At 53.4% G+C, this 21,553-nt stretch overlaps 2 protein-coding genes across 11 annotated transcripts in view; both read left to right on the top strand.

Moving 5' to 3' along the window:
• The first annotated feature begins 425 nt into the window (after window positions 1–425).
• MARCHF2 (membrane associated ring-CH-type finger 2) lies at window positions 426–12,597 on the top strand. 3 transcript variants are annotated; one of them, XM_042977997.1, is made up of 5 exons: window positions 426–538; window positions 3,286–3,513; window positions 8,373–8,568; window positions 9,895–10,104; window positions 12,005–12,597. In XM_042977997.1, the coding sequence occupies exons 2-5, from the start codon at window positions 3,338–3,340 to the stop codon at window positions 12,161–12,163; spliced, it is 741 nt and encodes a 246-aa protein (XP_042833931.1). In that variant the 5' UTR covers window positions 426–538; window positions 3,286–3,337; the 3' UTR covers window positions 12,164–12,597. The 3 variants fall into 3 exon arrangements, with proteins under 3 accessions (XP_042833931.1, XP_042833933.1, XP_042833932.1); XM_042977999.1 differs by lacking the exon at window positions 426–538 and adding an exon at window positions 7,442–7,670 and having other exon boundaries at window positions 3,441–3,513; XM_042977998.1 differs by lacking the exons at window positions 426–538; window positions 3,286–3,513 and adding an exon at window positions 7,891–8,139.
• A 3,781-nt stretch (window positions 12,598–16,378) lies between these two features.
• Window positions 16,379–21,553, top strand: part of HNRNPM (heterogeneous nuclear ribonucleoprotein M) — a 39,789-nt gene continuing 34,614 nt past the window's right edge. For 2 of the 8 annotated variants that reach the window (XM_042977989.1, XM_042977994.1), the window contains exon 1: window positions 16,379–16,556. In XM_042977989.1, coding sequence (XP_042833923.1) covers window positions 16,444–16,556 — 113 coding nt within the window. In that variant the 5' untranslated portion in view covers window positions 16,379–16,443. Of the gene's footprint in view, window positions 16,557–17,092; window positions 17,198–21,553 lie in introns of those variants that run through there. The other 6 variants (XM_042977991.1, XM_042977993.1, XM_042977996.1 and 3 more) reach the window with 4 other exon arrangements.

Raw genomic sequence — 21,553 nt, 5'->3', positions numbered from 1 at the left:
CTTTCCCTCTGTAAAGTGTGATCATTCGGTTCCTCTCACTTTCTCTCCCAGAATTAATGAGAAACATAAGGGAGGTGATGAACACTTACAAATCCCTCTGCTATGAGTCACGTTCGTTTCTGTAACGGTTTTATTTATTAGCTGGCACCGGTCGACGGCAGGTGGCGCCACCAACCCCGCTCGTGCCCCCTGCCAAGATGGGGCGGGGAGAGGGCTGGGGGTGGAGCCGGGACTGGGGGCGGAGCTAGGACGCGGCAGGGGCGGAGCCAGCAGCCGCGGCGCCGCGGGGCCTGTGCGGCCCAGGACGTCCCCGTCGCCTCCGGCCCCGCCTCCCAGGGCGGGACGTGCACGGCGATTGGCTCATGCGGGCGAGAGGCGGTCGCCATTGGTCCGCCGCACCGTCGGCTCGGCGGGCGGTGTCCGGACGCAGGTGCCGGCCCGAGCGAAGCTAGCGGCGCTGAGGGGACCGGCCGGGCCGGGACCAGGGCCGGGGCTAGCGAAGGGGCCTGCGCGGCCGCCCGGCCCGGCCGCGGATCAGGTAGGCACGGGCGGGCGGGTGGGGCCGGGGGGCGCGGGTCCGCGGGGTGGCCCCGGGTTCGAGGCCCGAGCCTGGCTCCCGAGCGGGACGATCGGGCTCAGACTCTTCGGCCTCAGCCTTCCCTGGAACGAGGGGATCGCAGTTCCGGTCTGGGGTCGGCGTGAGGTCCCTGAGGCCCGGCACACAGTAGGTGCCTCTCCGCGCCTCGATTTCCCCGTCTGTGAAACCGGGTCATCCCAGCGCCAACCTAATGGGGGTTTGTTAGGAGAATTCAGAAGGTGGTGGATGAGGAAAGAGCCCTGCACACAGTAGGCGGTCACTAAGTGCCTTCCCCAACCTCCTTCTCAGTGGGGCTCTGCCTGGAAAATAGTAAATATTGTAATAACCCAGGCACTGGATACAAAGGACTTGCTTAGCAGAGTGCCTGGCTGTTAGGGGATGCTCAAAACAAGGTGGTCAGAATTGATACGATTAGCTCATTTAATCCTCCGGGGACCATAAGAGGTCGAAGTACTAGAAACGTTCCCTGTTATACAGATGAAGAAATTGAGGCTCAGAGAAGGCAAGTCCTTTCCCTTGGGGCCATACAGCAAATGAGGGGAGAGCAGGGAGTAAACCCTTGTTAATAATTATGCGTGTAGGAGCTGGATATCATTATGACCCCCATTTTACAGATGAGAAAACTGAGGCCCAGAAAGTGAAGCAGTTTGCCCGAGTTGACACCGTAGGGAGTTAGGGGCCCTCTGATTCCTCTTCCTTTAGTTTCTTGCTCTCGGGAAAAGAAGGCTGGGCAGGTTGCAATGCCCCAGCACCACCCCAGATGGGCCTAGACGCTTCTCTGGAGGAATTGAGCCTGGGGGCTCCTTCTCAAGAAGTTTTCTCAGCAAACAGTCTACCAGCTTCTTCAACTTATTTGACAGAAGAGAAGGATGAGGCCCAGAGAGGCAGAGTGGCCTGTCCCAGGACACACAGCATCAGTGATGGAGTCAAGACTTAAAAGAATCCAGGTCTTTTGAGTCCCAGACGCACTCACTGGATTAAATTCGAATCTGGGTACTGTCCCTTGTTAGCTGTGCGACCTTGGGTCAGTAGCTGCCCCTCTCTGAGCCTCAGTCTCCTCACTTGTCAAATGGGGGTAATTATTACACTTCTGTCGTATGTTTGTTGGAAAGACTCAGTGAAATCTATCCCCCAGGCACTGGGCCAAGTTCGCTTGGGACGTTGGCTCACGCTCCCAGCCCAGCAGCCCCCGAGCTGAGTCGAGCCTTGAGTTTTGGCCCCTTCCAAGCCCGGGCCTCTGTGGTTTGCACAAACCTCTAGCCTCTAACCATCTCTGATTCCCACCATGGGCGTTGGCGGACCAAGGTATGGGGGTCACGAGGGCTGATTCTCCCCACCGATTGGGGGGCTGAGAACAGGGCAGGCGCTGGGGACGATGGAGTGCATGTCAGACTGGGTCCCCCCTTCCCAGAGCTCACTGAAGGACGGAAGGCAGATGTGGGTCCACAGGTAGATGAAGAAATAAATAAGAACGCTTCAGAGAGGGACACATTCGACGAGCTCAGTAATATGGATGCCTGCGGCCCTTTGGCCAGGGAGTTCAGGGAAGGCCTCTCCAGGCGGGCGACCTTTGAAGGGGACACGTAACAGCAGCTATTTGGAGTTCAGTGAGCTTCTCAGTACGCCCCGTGTGGTAGGCCCTCCACGGAGCTGCTGTCGGAATTTGGGTGATTTTCAGGCCTTGCTTTAGCGGATTTCCTGATGACCTTTAACCCCCAATAGTAACTGAAATGCAGAACTTAACATCCAGGAGCCGTGCTGGTTCTTGTAATGCCCAATCACTTGCAGGAATGTTAAGGCTGATGCCTGGGGCGGGGCTGGAAGAACGATTCCCCTCTGTGCGCATTCTCTCGGATAGCCCAGAGGCTTCCCTGTTGACCTCTGAGCCGGACGGAGGTTCTGGTTGCAGGCACCCAGGAGGGACAGGAGCCTACACCACAGGACAACACCACGGCCCTCCCTCCGCTGCCCCGAGGATGTTATCTAGGTCACACAGCCTTCCTCCCGCTCCTCCTCTTCTGGGCTGATACTTGCTTATCTGGCCGGCAGTGGCCCAAGCGTGGAGGCCCCAGAAGGGCATGATGGGCTAGGAGGGCTCCATCGGCCACTGCTTCTCCTCGAGGACACAGGCGTGGCTCGGGGCAGCCGCCCTGGTGGGGACAGAGGCCTGCCGTAGCTCTCCCCAGCCTGGGCCATTTTCCCGATGGCTTGAGGTACCAAGGAGGTATCAGATGATGCACCATCCCGGTCTGTGGGGCCAGGTTTCCAGCCCAGTTCTGCCCAACTCAAAGGCAGGCTCACCTGCTCTGAGCCAAGCCCCAGAAATCCAGCCATGGAGGACAAGCGTCTATGTGCTTGGCGGGCATGGTTCCAGCCCGAGGAAGCACCAAGCACGGGGCCAGCCACACACCAGGCACTCTAACTGTGAGGTGCTGTTACCGTGTCTAGACAGGTGATTGGCCTGCAGGGCTGGACCTGGCTGACTTTTCTTAGGGGAGTCAGAGATAATATAACCGAGCCCCTGTTGTGCACCAGGGCAAGTGGCATCTCCTTGAATCCTCACAGCCCCCCGACAGAGCCCCATTTTACAGATTGGGCAACTAAGGCTCAGAGAGCTGGATTGAAGCCCCGCTCAATGTTGGGCTCGAAAACCTTTCCCTTAACTTCCCTGCCGGGCCTCTCCCCAGGCTCTTGGGACCATGGGCCTCGGGCCCTGAGGACGCAGGGCTCCCTGTGGCCATGACGACTGGTGACTGCTGCCACCTCCCTGGCTCCCTGTGTGACTGCTCTGGCAGCCCTGCCTTCTCCAAGGTCGTGGAGGCCACTGGCCTCGGGCCACCTCAGTATGTGGCGCAGGTGACTTCAAGGGACGGCCGGCTCCTCTCAACCGTGATCCGAGCCTTAGACACGTCAAGGTGAGTGGTGACCGAGCAGGTGTCTTTGCCTGGGCCAAGCGATTTCCTCCCAGCCTGGGGTCAGAATCATCTAGAGGGAACAGGTGGGCAGAGAGCGGGGGCCCCCGATCATAACCGCCATGTGGAAGCAGAGGCCCAGGCTGGCCAGGTCTGGTTTCTGGTTCTTCAGGAAAAGTGGAAATTCCAGATTGTCAGCTGACGTCTGAAGATTAGACGTCCGTGGGTGAGTAGCTCAGATTTTGGAGAGGCGTTATATAGAAGTGGCTAGCAGGGCAGGCCGGGCTCAGATCCTGCTGCCAGCCTGTCTCCCTCGGGGACCCGGGACAGGTCACTCTACCCTCGTCTCCGAGATGGGGACACCTTCCCCATTGCATTGTTCTGAGAGGTCGTTGCCATGGTTCACATAAAGCGTCTGCCCGCGGGTCTGCCAATGTGTATGTGTTCGATAAAAGGATTTAAGCCTCGGTGCCGGCTTTCCAGACCCATATGTGAGCTGACCCTGCCTGGTTTGCCAACTTGTCATCATTCCCAAGGAAAAGCGTCTGAAGTAAACCCCACACAAATTCAAATCCATTTAGTTTAATTTAATTAATTGGTTTATTCATTTGTTTATTTATTTTAAAAGGAGATAGAAGTTTATTGAATACGCCACAAGGGAGCGGTGGGTAGGACAGCAAAGGAGAGAGTGTCTGCCTCGAATCCATTTTAACTCAAGAAAATTCTTTTTAATGTTTATTTATGTTTGAGAGAGAGAGAGAGAGAGAGAGAGACAGCATGAGCAGGGAAGGGACAGAGAGAGAGGGAGACACAGAATCCCAACCAATCTCCAGGATCTGAGCTGTCAGCATAGAGCCCGACATGGGGCTCAAACTCATGAACCTCAAGATCATGACCTGAGCCAAAATCAGACACTTCACCGACTGAGCCAGCCACCCCATTTTAACTCATTTAGATTGAAAATAGCTGAGCAGTTGGCTAAGGAAACAAAAGTCTAAATGACATCTTTTTCTTAATAAGGTTTAATTCATGTGTTTTTCTAGTCCTTTTAAAGTTTAATTATTTTGAGAAAGAGAGTGAGAGTAGAGGGAGGGGGGGGAGAGTGTGGAGAGAGGGAACCCCAAGAAGGCTCCGTATTGTCAGTGTGGAGCTGATTCGGGGCTTGATCTCAGGATCTGTGAGATCATGACCTGAGCCAAAATCAAGAGTCGGATGCTCAACCGACTGAGCCACTCAGGTGCCCCTCCAATTTTTTTTATTGTGGTAAAAAAAATATATATGTGCATATATATAATATAAAATATGCCATTGTAATACTTTTTATTTTATTTTTTAACTTTTGTGTTGTTGTTTTAATTTTAGTGAGAAAGGGCACTCGAGAGGGGGAGAGGTGGAGAGGGGCAGGGGAAGAGAGAGAGAGAATCTCAAGCAGGCTCCACGCTCTGTGTGGAGGGCTTGATCCCACGACCCTGGGATCATGACCTGAGCCGAAATCGAGAGTCGGATGCTCAACTGACTGAGCCACCCAGGTGCCCAGCCTTGAAACACTTTACCAAAAAAAAATTTTTTTTTAATGTTTATGTATTTTTGAGAGAGAGAGTGTGAGCAGAGAAGGGGCAGAGAGAGAGGGAGACCCAGAATCCGAAGCAGGCTCCAGGCTCCGAGCTGTCAGCACAGAGCCTGACGAGGGGCTCGAACTCGTGAACCGCGAGATCATGACCTGAGCCGAAGCTGGACGCTTAACTGACTGAGCCCCCCGGGCGCCCCAGAAACAGTCGAGTTCAGTGGCGTTGGGCACACTCACGGGTGTACCCCCATCCCCACCATCCATCTCCAGAACTTTGTCATCTTCCCAAACTGAACGTCTGTCCCCATGACACCCTGCCTGGCACCTGCCATCTACTTTCTCTGTGAACTTGACTCCTCCAGGGAGCTCATCTAAATGCATTCGCACGGTAGTTTTTCCGGTGACTGGCTCGTTTCACTGAACTCAGTGTTTTCCATACTCATCCGTGTCGTAGGGTGTGTCAGAATTAATTCATAAGTCATTCATTCAAACCTAAAAAGAAGCAGATGGGAGCCTCACAGTGCTTTGGAGGAGGCTCACTGCCATTCACCCTCCAAGTCTCCGCCTGACGTCACTTCCTGAGGAAGCCTTACCTGAGCCCAGATGACGTGGAGAGTGCCCTGGGTGTCCTCCAGGGCGTGGGTTTTTATGTCTGCATCTCCACAAGCCCCCTTGAAGGCAGGACAGAGTCTGTGCTGGTCAAGCCAGGCTGGGGGGCCGGGGACATTTGGTGGGGTTGGGGGCCTAGGAAAAGGCTGACCAAAGCTGGGGTCTCCCTCCGTGGGGTTTCTGAGAGGCACAGAGTGCCTCCCTCACCCCACCCTCCCTCCTGACACCTGGGAAGACCGAGGCCCAGAGGGAGGCGGGCACCTGCCAGTGTCACTGAGCGTTGCCGAGGCCTGAACCCAGGACTCCTGCTTGGGTTGGGGGAGCAGGGGGAGAAGCTGGTTCAGCCCCGCCAGCCAGTCCTGCAGTCCTCATAGGTGGGGCAAGCAACAGGCAGTAAAGAGTCCCTCTGTGACCCCACTAATGGTCAGGAGACCACTTGTCCCTCTTGATCTGCCCCTTGGCCTCTCTGTTCATAGCTTCTCCCCCCTGATTTTGTTTTTGTTTTTGTTTTTTGCTTTTTTTTTTTTTTTTAAGTCATCTCCACACCCAGCACGGGGCTCGAACTGACGACCCTGAGATCAAGAGTTGCACGCATGCTCCACCAACTGAGCCAGCCAGGCACCCCTCCCCTTTGATGTTTGATACAGCTCAGCCCAAGCCCGTCCGGGCCGAAGACCAGGGCACAGCCACCTTCCCAGAGAGGAGGCTGCTGTTTGTCTAAAGGGCTTTTATCATCCTGAGCCTTTGGCCCTCTGCCCACCAGTCTGTGAGCAAGCCCAGGCCCTTCTCGAAGCTTCCCAGAGCATTTCCCCAGCCCTTCCTCCTAGCCATCCCCTGCCGTCTCTTCCGCATGGCTTCTGCCTGCTTCCCTGCTCATTCTCTCCCTTCTCTTGCTCTTGGCATGTGCTCTGGGCAGCCCCACTGAGGCCCCCGCCCCCGCCACTCCCCCAGTCCGTTCCCTTGTCATCTGTGTCATATGTGTTCTTTTCCTGCCAGGACTTCATGAGCAAGGCCCATTTCTCTTGCCCTGCCATCTGGAACAGGCAGTGTAGCTGCTCAGGGTGCACGGGCCCTGGAGCTCAAACAGGTCCAGGACGTCCTGGGAATTAATTCCTGAAAAACCCCCGCTTCACGGGCTGCTAGCTGTGTGAGTTCCCACAAGCGGGGTCACCCCGCGGTGCCTCAGTTTCCCCATCTGTGAAAGGAGGGCAAAACCAGCACCGTCCTCACAGGCTCCCCACGAGACTAGCAGATTGGCCCACGTGCTGTGCTTGGAATACCTCACAGTCCGCAATAAGCCCTCTGTGATAAAGCAGGTTTCATTTTGTGTTGTCTCCTCCAAACTGGCTCTTCCAAAATAGGGTTCCCCGGGACAGACCCCCCCCCCCCCCCCGCAACTGACGTGGCTCTCTTCCTCAAGGTTCTCGTCCCTTCCACTTCCTGGAGTTGGTTTTTCCGGAGCAGGGATTCCTTTTCCTGTTAACTCTGGGCAAGGGGAGTGTGGGGTCAGGGTGGAGCCGGGCACGGCCTTTTGACATCGTCGGGAAGGCAGCCGCCGGGCACAGGATTGATGAGAAAGTAGCCATGAGGGTCCGCTCGGGGTTTCAGCTTCAAGGCAGCCAGGCTCTGCCCCCCCAGCAGGAGACACCGAGCAAAGATTAAAAAACAGTTTCTGAGGGGAAACTGGTGTTCTCTGGAAAACAGCCTCCCTGCTCCGCCTCCTTCGTGTGTTCCTGCAGTCCTGTCTCTCGGCAGAAATGTCTGGAAAACAATGACTCATGTGCTGGACAACCTCTGCGCCCACCAAGGCCACACCCCCGGTCCTCAGCTGCCCCAGGAAGGCCCCAGTATCCCCAGAGACCAGGCTGGCGCTGAGACTTCCCTGAAGTGGCGTCTTCTGAGCCCAGGACATGTGTCTGTCTTCTGAGCCCAGGACAGCCCAGGAGCAGGGGAACCACTCTCCCTGGATACACAGGTTTCTCAGGTAGCATGGTCTTCAGGCGTGGCTCGATCCAGAGCCTCCGATGGTGTCTTTGAGAGAGCAGGGTCTTTCCTGTTGCCCGGCTCAGCTTTCCTCTGTTTGGCATCATTCACAGACTCCACGTGGAGACCAGACTGCTGCCAGCTGCTCCAAACTTACATCAGCCTGGCTGTCTATAGCTGGGAGTTTAGGGGCGACAAAAAAAAAAAAAAAAAAAAAAAAAAAAAAAAAAAAAAAAAGAATTTCAGGAATTAATCTCCAGTGACTCTGATTGCATCACACATGCCGTTCCCTGAATCAGTCCCAACGACCAGGGGTGTGTGGTGTTCTAACTGATGAGGCCTGAGGTCATCGGGGCTGTTGTCAGCTCTGTTCCAGTCCCGGAGGACCAAGAGTCGAGAGTGGGTTGGTTGCTTCGGACAATTAGGAGAGTATTGGCAGGAAAAGGAGGCTGGATGCGTAGGAGCAAGAGGTGCTCACCTTGGGGCTAAAAACGTGCCACGGGAACCCCGGGGAGGGAGCACATCGCCACACCTCTGGGAATCTGGGAAGGCTTTATGAAGGAAAGGAGTTTGGAGCTGGGCGTTGAAGGATGAGTAGGAGTTTGCCGAGTGGCAGGAGAGGGGCCACCCAGCTCGTGATCCAGTGGGTAGTGAAGCAGGCATAGGCAGGCAGCTTGCTCATGTGCCTTATCTCTGTGTCTAGTGATGGTCCCTTCTGCCGGATCTGCCATGAGGGAGCCAACGGGGAGAGCTTGCTGTCTCCCTGTGGCTGTACTGGCACGCTGGGCGCCGTGCACAAGAGCTGCCTGGAGAAGTGGCTCTCCTCGTCCAACACCAGCTACTGCGAGCTGTGCCACACGGAGTTTGCAGTGGAGAAGCGGCCCCGGCCCCTCACAGAGGTATGCTTGCGAGCCTGAGGTTGGAGTGGGCAGAGGGAAGGCGGGCAGGGACGGGCCGGAGGAGGGAACTGCATGGGAGGATCCTTCTCTATGGGGCGGACCTCCCTTCCGCACCCCCCTGCCCCCACGGTGGATTCAGCTGATGGGGGTGGGGAACCCTGTGCCCCCTCCCTCATTTGGTCACCCCTGAAGCTGAGACCTGAAGAATGAGGAGCCGGCGATGCCCAGGCACCCGGCCTGGGGAAGGGCAGTCCTGGCAGAGGGCTGGAGCAAGTGCCAAGGCCCTGGGGCCAGGACGAGTTTGGTGTTCGTGGGGAAGCCTAGGCGGCTGGAGTGAAGCGAGGTACAGGAGGAGGAGAGCGACCTGGAAGGAGGTGGCGGCAGCCACTCTGGGCTTAGTGGGCTGTGCCTAGGAGCTTAGACTTCAGCGTGAGCGGCCTGGGTCGGGACTGAGATGAGCACTGTCGGACGCGGTGGCTGCCACACTGCTCCCCAGAGTACCGCTGGCCGCATGGATGCCCTCGGGCTCCTCTGGGCTTGGCTTGGAAGGGGGCAGCAGAGCGCTGCAGAGTGAGGTCTCTGGGCTCCTGCAAAGGCCCCTGGCCCCACCTGGGAGCTGGGCTCTTAGGAGAACACTAGGTGGAGGAGGCAGCCCCGGCCTGCCCCGCCCCCCGCCCCCCGCCCCCTCGCTCTTGTGCTCCAGCCACGTGGGCCTCCTCCCTGCTGTACCTCGTCCAGGCCGCAGGCTCCGACATCAGGGCCTCTGCATTTGCTGTTCTGCGGCCTGGGGCCCCGTCTCCCCCATTCTTCACATGGCTGCTTCCGCTCATCGGGTCAGCTCACTGTCGCCTCCTCAGCAAGGTCATCCCCTCCCTGGCCATCCACCCCGTTTCATCCCTCCCGCACCAGCCCAGAAGCTCTGGGAAGGTGGGGACCTTCCATGCACCAGAACCACCACGAGCGAAGCCCATTTCTCTTGCCCCTTCATCTGTGGCGGGCAGTGTAGCGTAGCGGCCAAGGGCACGCAGGCCCTGGGGCAAGACTTCCTGGGGTCCGGTTCTGGCTTTGTGGGTGACTAGCTGCGTGAGTTTGCACAGATGAGTCAGTCCCCCTGTGCCCCCAGTTTCCCCCTGCCTGTACAGTGTCCCGTCATACGCAGGCTCAGTAAGTATATGGAAGAAGGGAAGGGCAGAGGGAGGCGCCAGGCGGGGGGCTGGTCCCGCAGGCCCCACCAGTCAAGATGGGCCTGCACCCCATCCCCAGGCGGGGACTGGTGGGGCTGCCGCGTGTAGCCCGCCTCGGCAGCTCGTTCCCCCACCCCCGCAGTGGCTGAAGGACCCGGGGCCTCGGACGGAGAAGCGGACGCTGTGCTGTGACATGCTGTGCTTCCTGTTCATCACGCCCCTGGCTGCCATCTCGGGCTGGCTGTGCCTGCGCGGGGCCCAGGACCACCTCCGGCTCCACAGCCGGCTCGAGGCCGTGGGGCTCATCGCGCTCACCATCGCCCTGTTCACCATCTACGTCCTCTGGACGCTGGTGAGTGCTGCCAGCCGGAGAGCAGGCATCTGGGGGGCTGTGGCTCAGAGCAGTCAGGCCAGGAGTTTGGTCAATGGCTCGGGGGCCTCCCTGCCCGCCTCTGCCTCTGCCTCTGCCTCTGCCTCTGCCTCTGCCTGGGTGGGAGCAATTCCCAGCATCTCGTGGCGCTCCGGATTCCGAGCCCAGCCAAGGTCCAGGAAAGCCACAAGTCAAGTGTGAGCCTCCACTGCAAGGAGGTGAGGGCACCTGATCGGCTCTGTTGTGTGTAAGCCCCGCCATACACGAGCCCAACAAGACTGGCTGGGGTTAGGGGAAAGGGAGGCTGGGAGGGTGAGAGGGAGAGCGAGACCAGAAGACTGGGAGAGAAAGAGCAGGAGAATGAGAAAGATAGACAGGAACAGGCTTCCAGCAGCCATGAGGACCCTCGCTCAGAGAGGATCCGTGGTCTTCCCTCTTAAGTATGACCCCTTGTGTCTAGGTGTGGGGGCATCCCCCCCCCCTGCAAACACTGTTTTCCATGGCATCCACTTGCATTTTTTTAAACATACAAATAGTATGAAACCATAGGTATTGCTTTGCAGTCTGCTTGTTTTCACTTTGCTAACGTCCTTTAAAAAAGAAAGGCAGCTGCCCAACAGGGATTCATGGTCTGGATGTACCGTATTTATTGAACTAATCCCTTTTAATGGACACTGGATTCTTTCCCATCTGTTTTTCTCCCCCCTTCCTTCCTTCCTTCTGTCCTTCCTCCTCCTTTTTTTTTTTTTTCTTTTTCTTTTTGCTGTTACCAGCAGTGTTGCTTTGGGCACCTCGTGTGCAAATGCTTCTCAGAACTTGCTTGATCAAAGACTGTGAACTGTTGACATTGATTTAAAAAAATTTTTATAGACTCTATTTATGTATTAGGGCAGCTTTAGGTTCACAGCAAAATTGAGCAGAATATCCAGAGAGTTCTCGGATATCCTCATCCCCATACACGGCGTCCCCTGCTATCAACATGGCACCAGAGACGACAGGCCGTTTGTCGCAAGAGATGAACCTATATTGACACATCATTCTCATCCAAAGCCCACGGATTACATTAGACTTCACACTTCGAGCTGTACATTCATTCTACGGGGTTTGGACAGATGTGTAGTAAATGCATCTATCGTTATAGCGTATGTTATATACAGTAGTTACATAGTTATAACATACCTACAGAGTAGTTATAAACAGTAGTTATATACGTTACAGTGTGTGTATAGTTTCGCTGCTCTAAAAATCCTCTGTGCTCCGCCTGTTCACTCCTCCCTTCCCTCAACTCCTGGCACCACTGATCCTTTTACTGTCTCCGTAGATTCTTCTTTCCAGAACGTCATAGAGTTGGAATCCTACAGCGCGTAGCCCTTCAGACTGGTTCCTTTCACTTAGTAATATGCATTTAAGGTTTCTCCGTGTCTTTTTCATGGCTGGAGAGCTCATTTCTTTTTAGCGCCGAGTAATATTCCCTTGTCCGGATGCCCCCCAGTTTCTTTGTCCATTCACTTACTGAAGGACGTCTTGATGGCTTCCGAGTTTTGGCGACTGTATGATCCACTGACATTTAATCCCTTCCGAGAGACTGTACCACTTGGGTCCCATCCTGAGAGAAACAGAAAGGGAGCTCCTTGCTCCCTGCTGCAGGGCCCTGCATTTTTGCAGGGGTCCAGAAGGTCAGTGGGGAGCTTTCCAAGGAGAGTGAATGGGTGTATGCACACAGTCTGTATGAGAAACATATGGACACTGTCCCTGCTTCTGGAAGCATGAGCCCAGCCCTGGTTTGGGCCAAAGCAGGTGCCCCAGGGGCTCAGTGTTCCTCCCTTGGGGGTGGAGACCAGCCCGCTGGCATTCCCAACCACCCCCCCACACTGCCCTGTAGGTCTCCTTCCGCTACCATTGCCAGCTGTATTCCGAGTGGAGAAGGACCAACCAGAAAGTTCGCCTGAAGATCCGGGATGCAGACGGCTCTGAGGGCACCCCGCACTCCTCACTGGCAGCTGGACTCCTGAAGAAGGTGGCAGAGGAGACACCCGTGTGAAGGCCGGGCCAGCAGGGCCAGAGACAGCTGGCGACGCCCTGGTATTTGGAAGGATGAAATTGCCTGACCCTTCCTGCACGGCCAGAATGCTTTTGAGGCCAAGAGCCACCAAGCGGAGCTGGTTCTGTGATCCCACACGAAGATGTTTTCCAGTTGTTTTGCACACCGTCGTACCTGAGGACAGATGGACGTGGTCCTGAGCTTTGGACGGAGCAGGCACCCTGATCTCGTCCTGAGGTCCACCGGCCCCTTGTGGGCCAGCAGCCGTGGCCATAGGTGAACCAGGGCGCCCATGGGGCTGGGAGGTTCCGCAAGCTTCTTGCGCTTCTCTGCACCCAGCAGGCTCGCTTTCCTGGCACCCTCGACTTTATAAAGTTGCACTGCGTTTCAAAAACCCACCCTGAACGAATAAAAGGAGCCCTTGCTGGACAAAACGGACTTGTCAGTTATGTTTCTGAACCCAGGCCTCGAAGGGAGGCCCCGGGACCTGAAGGGAGTTAGGGACCATACAGAGGTTCAAAAAAACCTAACCGAACCCTCAGCTGGTTTGAAGGGATCTGTTGTGCAACACCGGAAGCAGCAAAGCCTGAGTGTTCAAGTGAAGAGCAGGGAGCAGGGTTATATAATAAATGACTTAAAATAAATAGATGTAAGAACAGTTCCCACTTACTTTGCACGTAGAGTGGACCACGCATCTTACGGATAAGACCGGGGCTCAGAGCGGGGAAGCCTGTGTCCAAGGCCCCCACGGCTCTAGGAAGTAAAGTGAGGGTTGACCCCCCAGTCCGCATGGCCCCCTGTGCTGAGCTTTCTGCTTCCCCTTCCGGGAGGACTCGGGAAAGGAAGAAAAATATGGTTATGGTAGTAACAGCACCTACTTCTTGAGCTCTTGCTGAACTGTGTACATTTGAGGGTTCTCTGCATTGGGCCACGTTTATTACTTAGAGCAGATCTGAAAGGTGGGTTCTGGGGTTCCCTTAATTAATCCCATTTGCAGATGAGCAAACGGAGGCTCCGAGCGGTGGGGTTTCTCACCCAAGGTCACACATCCCTGACGGGCTTAGTGTCTGGTGTGTTCTATTGTTTTCTTCATGAATGCCCATCTGGGGTATGGGTCACCCAGAGAGGGAGAAAAAGCCTTTCTGCCTTAGATGAACAGCAGGGGGAAGCCAGCCTGGCCTTTGGGAGGGGGGCGGGGGGGAGGAACAGCAAAGGGCAAAGGCCTGGAGGCTGACACCTGCCTGGTCCGTGGGAGGAGCCCAATGGCAGATGAGCCGCGCTTGGAGTCCTGTGATTGAGGGGCAGAGGGGCAGGAGAGAGGCAGCAGGAAAGGTGAGCATGACTGTAGGCTTCTGGTGGTCTGCAGAACGGATGGTCCCCAAGTGTCTCAGCTCGGCCAGTGCTCAGGGCCCTCTGCAGCTTTTTACTCTACACAGGTCTGGCACCCGCTCTCTCAGGGCAACTTTGGAGTGCTTCTCCTGAAGGTAGTGCAGAAGCCCCAGGATGTGCCATCACGAAAAGAGAAAGTCGTTTCCATTGCAAATCTCTTCTAACACTTTTTTTTTCTAAGTTTACTTGTTTATTTTGGGGGGGGGGTGGGGTGGAGAGAGAGAATTCCATGCAGGCTCCTCACCGTCTGCACGGAGCCCCATGACGGGCTCGAACACACGAACCGTGAGATCATGACCTGAGCTAAAATCAAGAGTCAGACGCTTAACTGACTGAGCCACCCAGGCACCTCTCTTCTTCTTCTTCTTCTTTTTTAATATTTGTATTTATTTTTGAGACAGAGAGAGACAGAGCATGAGCAGGAGAGGGGCAGAGACAGAGGGAGACACAGAATCCGAAGCAGGCTTCAGGCTCCGAGATGTCAGCACAGCGCCTGACGCGGGCTCGAACTCACAGACTGTGAGATCACAACCCGAGCCGAAGTCAGACGCTTAACCGACTGAGCCACTCAGACACCCCAGGCACCCCTCTTCTAACACTTTTATATAAAGTGAGGAGAAGTATGTAGTTTGGTGCTAGGTGGTCTTTAATGACCCTTAACCCTTGCAAAAGAGAGAGCAAGTCTTAGGCTCAGAGCTGTTGGCAGTGAGCATGACTGAATTTCTACTTTAACAGCATCATCCTCTTATTTTTCACAATAAGCTATTTTAGCAAGTTTTCAGTATGTGCTGTGATGTAAAGTAGAATTTAAAAGCATATATTTTTTTTAATGCTTATTTTGATAGCGTGTACTTGCACACGTGCGTGCAGTGGACAGGCAGAGAGAGTGGGAGAGAGAGTGTCCCAAGCAGAGCCTCTAACAGCACAGAGCCTGAAACGGGGCTCGATCCCAGGATCCATGAGATCATGACCTGCGCTGAAGTCAAGAGTTGGACGCTTGACCAACTGAGCCACCCAGGCGCCCCCAAAAGCCTCTTTCTTTAAAGGGAAAGAATGTGTGCCAAAGGAAAGTGTGAAGAAGATAATAGTTCAGGAGACTGCAAAATTCCTGGGGGCAGTGTTGGGTTAAGTCAACCAGCCCCCAGCCCGTAGGAGCTTGGCCTGGAAGAATTTGTCTCTTCAACCAGGGCCTGGCTTATCCCTGATTTCCAGTCACACCGCAGGAGAAGGGAGTGGAGAGCCAGGTGGCTTCTTGTCCCTGTTGCTTTGCATTTGATTCGGACCTTGCTCCCTCTTTCTCTTAGACTGTTATGGCCTCCACCCTGTCTGAGCCGCACTGAACAAGGGGATTCAGAGGTTTGTGAGGCTCCTTCTGCCCCCTACAGTCTAGGGAGAGAATGGTAAAGCTTAGATTCCAGTGGGGCCACAGAAGAAGGGGGTGTGCCCAGGAGATTTTAGTAGAGCAGAGGGGGTGTGGGAGGAGGAGGTCCTTGAAGATGGGTGATAGGAGGAAATTCTGTGAGACACAGGAGTTTGGGAACTATGTGGGAGTGGGGCCTACCCTCTGTCAGGCTGGGCTGGCTACTGGATTTCTTCTCTGGGCCTGGAATTCTCAGCCTGGGTCAGAATCACCAGGAAGATTTAAGCAGCTAGGAGGGTGTGGCAGATGAGATATTCCCCCAGAGCTTGATGACGTGTAGAGAAGGGGTAAAGAGAACTTTCCCTTTGTAAGCCCAGAGAGAGCTCGATGGTTGGATGGAAACTTCTGCGAGATCCAGCGAAGCACTTCAAAGTTCCAGAGACACTGGGGAGGGAGGTGCTGTGGGGAAAGGGAGCCTGAGGCCTCTAAATACTCTCCCGGGCTCTGGCCTCTTCCCAAGCCAATGTGGTTTCCTCATGACACATCCTGTAACAGCCCTTGAAAACCTGTTTCTGGACAGAGTCAAGGCTTCAGGACAAAGGAATCCAGGGGTAGGCAGAAAGGGGCCCCAGTTAAGGGACTCTCCTGGCCTGTGACTAATTTCTTCCATCATGTTTGGATTCTTGCTTTTTCATTCACTCAAGAAACATCCGTGATTCGGGCCCCTGGGTGGTTCAGTCGGTTGAGCATCTGATTCTTGATTTGGGCTTGTCATGATCTCTCCGTCCAATGGGATCTAGCCCCTCGTCGGGCTCCGAGCTGACAGCACAGAGCCTGCTTGGGCTTCTCTCTCTGTGCCTCCCTCTCTCTTTCTCTCTCAAAATAAATAAATAAACTCAAAAAAAAAAAAAAAAAAAAGAAACATCTGTGAGCACATGCTAAGTCCTCAGCTACATGTTTTGGTTTTTGGTTAATGGGTTCAGTGAGAGGAACATAGGCCACGAGCTCTGCACCCAGGAGCTCCCAATGTGGTAGGGAGACAGGCCAGACAAAGGCCACAGATATTCTTGGTGCAGGATGATACTTGCTTAGGGAGACAGCATTTTGCACAGCAGTTCTGCCTGGCCTGACCAGTATCCTGCCCTCCTAGCCTAGCTAATTCCTCTATATTCTAGGAAACAGAACTTTCTCGCTGCCTCTGCGCCAGCTCTGATTACAGAAAGCTGGGAATGAGTAGGTCCAGGTGGGGAGGTGGGGAGATACTCTCCTGCTAGACTTGGAGAGCTGGTGGAGTATCCAATAGGTGCCTAAAGCAAATTCGTCGCCGTAATGAATGAATAACAGCTGCCGGTGTGCGCTTGCGCGCGGCGGGGGCGTGGCCCGGGGCAGGGGCGTGGCCCGCGGCGGGAGGGGACGAGGCGGGAGCCGGTCCCTGCGCGCGCAGGCGTTACTGGTCGCGCCGAGTCACGTGAGCGCGCAGGCGCAGCGCCGCGCAGCCCGTACCCTCACACAAAGCCCAGACGCGGAGAAAATGGCGGCAGGGGTCGAAGCGGCGGCCGAGGTGGCGGCGACGGAACCTAAAATGGAGGAGGAGAGCGGCACGCCCGGCGTGCCAAGTGGCAACGGGGCCCCGGGCCCGAAGGGGTGAGTATTCCACGGCTCCTTGTCCCGGGCCGGTCATCTTCGCGGCGGCCGGCGGCGGCTCCGTTAGGTCTGTTGGCGGCCTCCCACCGGCGCGGCCTCGGCCCGGGCCTTCCCCGCCGGGCCTTCCGAGGGTGGGGGCGGCCGAGGCCGTGAGGAGTGAAGCCCGGCGACCCCGTGGACGCCTCAAGGGTCGCGCCCTCCTCGCAGGCCTCGGTCCTCCGCTCCGCGGGTCCGTCTAGGCCGGGCCCGACGCCGAGGCCTGCGGCCGGGGCCCTGCGCACGGGGATGATGGCGCGGCCCGGGGAGTCGCAGAGTCCGCGGCCCGCTCGCCTGTCGGGTGACCTTGGGTTGAGTGGTTTCACAACCCCCCTCCCCCACCGTCCGTGGTCTCAGTTTCCCGATCCGTGAAGTGGGGGGAGGGGAGGGAGTGCGCGCGCAGGGTTTCGCGCGCGGTGAGCCTCGGTAAACGGCAGCCGCGGCGGGTAGATTTCATTCGGCCGGGACCGCGAGGCCGGTTCGGGGCGCCTCCTCTTCCTTTTCCCCTTCCCCCGCCCCGCGGGAAGTGCCTCGGCCAGAACCGCGCTAGCCCTGCGCTGTGGCTCCGGCCCGAGTCCCTCGGCGCGTCCTTCGCTCCTCCCCAGGTGCGCAGTACGTATTTGTAGAGAGTTCGGCCCTTGCTGCTCGGTGTTCGCCCTTAGAAACAAGAAAGAGTGGCGGAAAAGAAAGAAACTTCTTCCGTGTTCCAGGGGAAGATTTTCCGTCACTAGGCGGGCTCACCACTTGCAAACTTCGTCACCTTTTCAATCCAGCGTGGGGCTCTGTGCGGGGCCCTTGGTTTTTCAAGTTTAATTAAAGCTTCGAGGTGTTATCCTGTGTCCCCCCGGAAACCCACCCGTTCTGATTACAGTCACCTGAAAGACGTTGTGGCCGTGACCACCAGCTGTCCGGCCAGGAGGGGGGAAGTCTGGGCACACATTTGATTTTAACACAAGTTAAAAAAAAAAAAAAAATGTGGTAACGTGCATAACATAGAATTTACGGTTTTAGCCATTTTTGAATGTGCGATTCAGCGGCATTAAGCGCTTTCACCATGTTGTGCAGCTATCGTCCCTTGTCCGTGTGCAGAACGTTCATCTTCCCAAACTGGAGCCGTTATACAGTAACCTGTTCTCTCCCTTTCCCCAGGTTCTGGTTACTTTTATATACTTTTCTCTTTGTGAATTTGCCTTCCCAGAAATTTTTAATATGCGTAACTAGAGTTTGATCGTGAATGTAGTGAAATTGCTTTGTTAATGAGCATTCAGTAAACACTAGCTTTGTTAAACTTTCTCTTCTTAGGTGGAGAGGAACAAAATACCGTGGTTACTGGTCCTGAGAAATCACAACAGAAAAGGCATCCTGGAAGTTTTTGCAATGCTTTACTGTTGAAAGCTGGAAAGAGAGATGTTCACTCGGACTTTTTTCATCATCTGTTTAGGGAGCTTTGTAGGATTTTTGAGGGCCATAGTTGGGGGCATTTAAGATACATATTTTTCCCGTATTTTATCTTTTAAAGCATTTATCACAGGGCAGAGTGTTGCTGGAACCATGTTAGGTGAGAAGTTGGATAAATTATAAATTATAGCAGCTGGGGGACAGTTTTCAAATTTCCCATTTTCCTGTGCATTTTCAAGTGGTCATTTTGTGATTGATTCATTTAAGATGTGGACTGTTAGGAAGAACCTGAAGGCTTTTAGAGAGAAAATACCCCTTGTTGGAAAGAATCCAGAGTTTAGGACTGCTTAATAGAGGATCTATTAATTAGCAACATTTAGATCGGTTTCGTGTGGCTGGTGGAAAACTTTTTTTTTTTTTTTTTTTTTTTTTTTTTTGGTGTGAGGAAGCTTAGGAAACCGAGCTCTTTGGAATAAAGTCTTTGCCCAGAAGAGGAGGCAATTTACATTTCTGTAGTAGGGTAATTACGTTGTGAGAAGTAAAAGGAATTATCCGGCTGGGAGCTTGGAGGGTCCACCCTCCCTCCCTCCAACCTTAACCTGCCCCCAGGGAGCTGTTGGAGGTGGATGAGAGAAGATGAATGGGGAGGGGCTGGGAGGAGAGTGTCTAAAGACTAGGGATTTTAGGTGTTTGCTTTGCTATTTGTAAGGAACTGAAGCTGCTTTAGCATTTTATGCTAAAATACTGGGGGCCAGCTGGTGGGCAATGAATTCCAGGCTAAGGAATCCAGATTTTTATCTTGAAAGCCTTTTTAGGGATGGGAATTGAGTGAAGCGGTTCTTCTGACCTGTCTGAGGCCTGTCTGAGGCAGGAGTGGAGTGTGCTGGACAGCAAAAAGCAATGAGCAAGCAAGCTTGATTGAGGACCCTAGATAGGAAAGCTTGTTTTCCAGTTCCTTTTCTCCTGGGTGTGGGAGGACTTGTTTTATTTTGATGAGAAATTTTCATCTAAAGGCAATCAAGATTCAGAGTTAGAGTATATTTAGTATGTTTTGTTGGGGAAAAAGCATTCATTTTAGAGGACTACATGTGGGTTTAGGTGTCCCGCCCCCAGTTAAGTAAAGGTTGCACCATATATTTAAAATCAGTGACTTAACCTATTCTTTTTCTAGATTAATCTTGTGGCTGAATCAGAAAATTGAGAGATGGACTGGTCATTTCAAAAATAAGAAACTGTATTTAGTATAGCTTCCCAGGGAGGTAACGTTAACTCTGTTGTAGAACTGAGAAAAAGATTCTTTTTTTTTTTTTTTAACAATTGAGAAAACTCATTAAGGAAATTGACCCAGAGACTAGGGTGGCCATCTTGATTCCAAGGGCCTTGTTGCTTCCACAGTGCTACCCCGGTAACCTCTCTAAACATAGTCATTGGAAGTGTTTTATTTAAACCAAATTCTCTGCTTTGCAATGATTTGAGTGTTTGTTGTACTTTAAAAAGTGTATACTTGATAAAAAGGATTTTTGAGGCACATTACATTGTGAGCTCAACTTTAGAATGGGGGCCCCAGGTGATTTGAATGCATGCTGCCAGCTCCTTGCTTTTACTTTTTTTCTTTGATTTTGTTCATGGCTGGGCAAAGAGATCCTCTGTAAAGATTAGGTTGTTTCTTTTTGGGATTCTCAGATGGGCTCTTCCGTTACCATGTTTTACAGTCAGTTGAAAGCTGAATTGCTCCTCCCGTAGACTGTAGCGGCTGTGCCTAGGTGGCCTCAGCCACCGCCCTGGTGGACTTTTAATCACTATGTAACAGCAGAAGGCTAGGACTGAATCCATCCCAGTCAAGATTGTTACAGAAATCTGTCAGTGCCACTGTTACTGTGTGCTGAGTCTCCTTCAGACCTGTAAGTGTGGCTAGTAAGGAACTGAAGCCTAGCAAGGAGATGGTGACGTTGGGGTTCAGACCTGGATCTGTGATGCTTAGTTACCTGTCCTTCTCCTTTGCGTATTGTGCTTAACATCTACCAAGCTGCTTTTTGTTCGATTGTTTGTTGATTCTCACAGCATCCCCGTGAGCTACCTTGGGTACAGGTTATGCTGGTTTTGCTGCTAAAAAAACCAGCCAGGTAGAGAGCTAGTCATGAGTAGTTCTGTGAACAGTAAATACATTAGAGGAGCTGAGGACCTAATGTGAGCAGGGATTGGGGGAGGAGGGAATCTTTCCCTCAGGAGATATGATCAGGTTTTCAGGGTGTTGGGGTTGCCATTCAAACTACACTCTTTGTTGAAAAACTAAAAGCAATGAGAGCATTGAATGCCGTGGAGGAGGCGTAAGAGAAAGAGAGGGTAGGGATTCAGCAAATGTAGCGGTTTTTTGTGGAGCAGGCACTGTCTTTTTAGTTGTGGTCTTTAGGTACAGTATAATTCTAGCACAGTGGGGCAGTGACATGAAAAATGATTAGCTCAAAGAATGCAGTCAGTGAAACAATTCCATAAGCCATAGGAAACATACTTCATCTTAATGACTTGGAAGGTATTTAACAGGTATCTTACACTTGGTTTTTGTTGTATCATGAAATAGATTGATGGAATGTTAGAAAAAAATTTTATGGTGCATCTGTTTAGAACTTAGGGTGAGTGATCGGGTGCCAGAGTAGACAATGTTCATTGGGAGTTGAGAGCCAGTTAGCAAGCAGAGTATTGGTAAGACGTTTAGCTGGTCTAGGTATATCTCTTATTGTGGCTTCAGTCTCTCTGAAAGATTACTTTAAAGTCTATGTTGGGGCACCTGGGTGGCTCAGTGGGTTAAGTGTCCGACTTCAGCTCAGGTCATGATCTTGTGGTTCGTGGGTTCGAGCCCTGCGTCAGGCTCTGTGCTGACAGCTCGGAGCCTGGAGCCTGTTTCGGATTCTGTGTCTCCCTCTCTCTGTGCCCCTCCCCTGCTTGCACTCTGACTCTGTCTCTGTGTCTGTCTGTCTCTCTCTCTCTCTCTCTCTCTCTCTCTCTCTCTCACAAAAGTAAATAAACATTAAAAAAATTAAAATCTACTTTATATTGGAGTTACAAATCAAGTTATTAGAGTTAGTTTGAAATTCCACAAGCAGAAGTAGAAACTTTATAAAAAATCTGTATTGCTGAGGTGCGTGGGTGGCCCAGTTAAGCGTCTGACTCTTGTTTGACTCTTGATTTCGGCTCAGGTCATGATCTCACAGCTTGTGGGATCGAGCCTCGAAATGGGCTCTGTGCGGAGCCTGCTTGGGATTCTCTCTTTCCCTCTCTCACTGCCCTTCCCATTTGTGCACACGTGCTCTCTCTCAAAGTAAATAAAAATAAACCTCAGAAACTGTATTGGCGTTATTGGCACAATAAGCGCACGTATTGGAAACGTGCAGCTTGGTGTCAGTATTATGAATCCCTCACTGAATCGGTGTAATAAATATGTCTATGACACCCACAAGTTTTTTCTCTCCTCTGTAATCTTCGGAGTTCTCTCCCCCTACCCCCAGCCCTAGATCTGCTTTCCTTCAGTATGCATCAGTGGTTCTCAACAAAGTCTCTTGACTTTT

This window comes from Panthera tigris, chromosome A2 (assembly GCF_018350195.1).
Source record: "Panthera tigris isolate Pti1 chromosome A2, P.tigris_Pti1_mat1.1, whole genome shotgun sequence".
NCBI classification, from domain to species: domain Eukaryota; kingdom Metazoa; phylum Chordata; class Mammalia; order Carnivora; family Felidae; genus Panthera; species Panthera tigris.
Note: the sequence above shows the minus strand (reverse complement) of the source record. Positions and strands in the feature narration are given on the sequence as shown.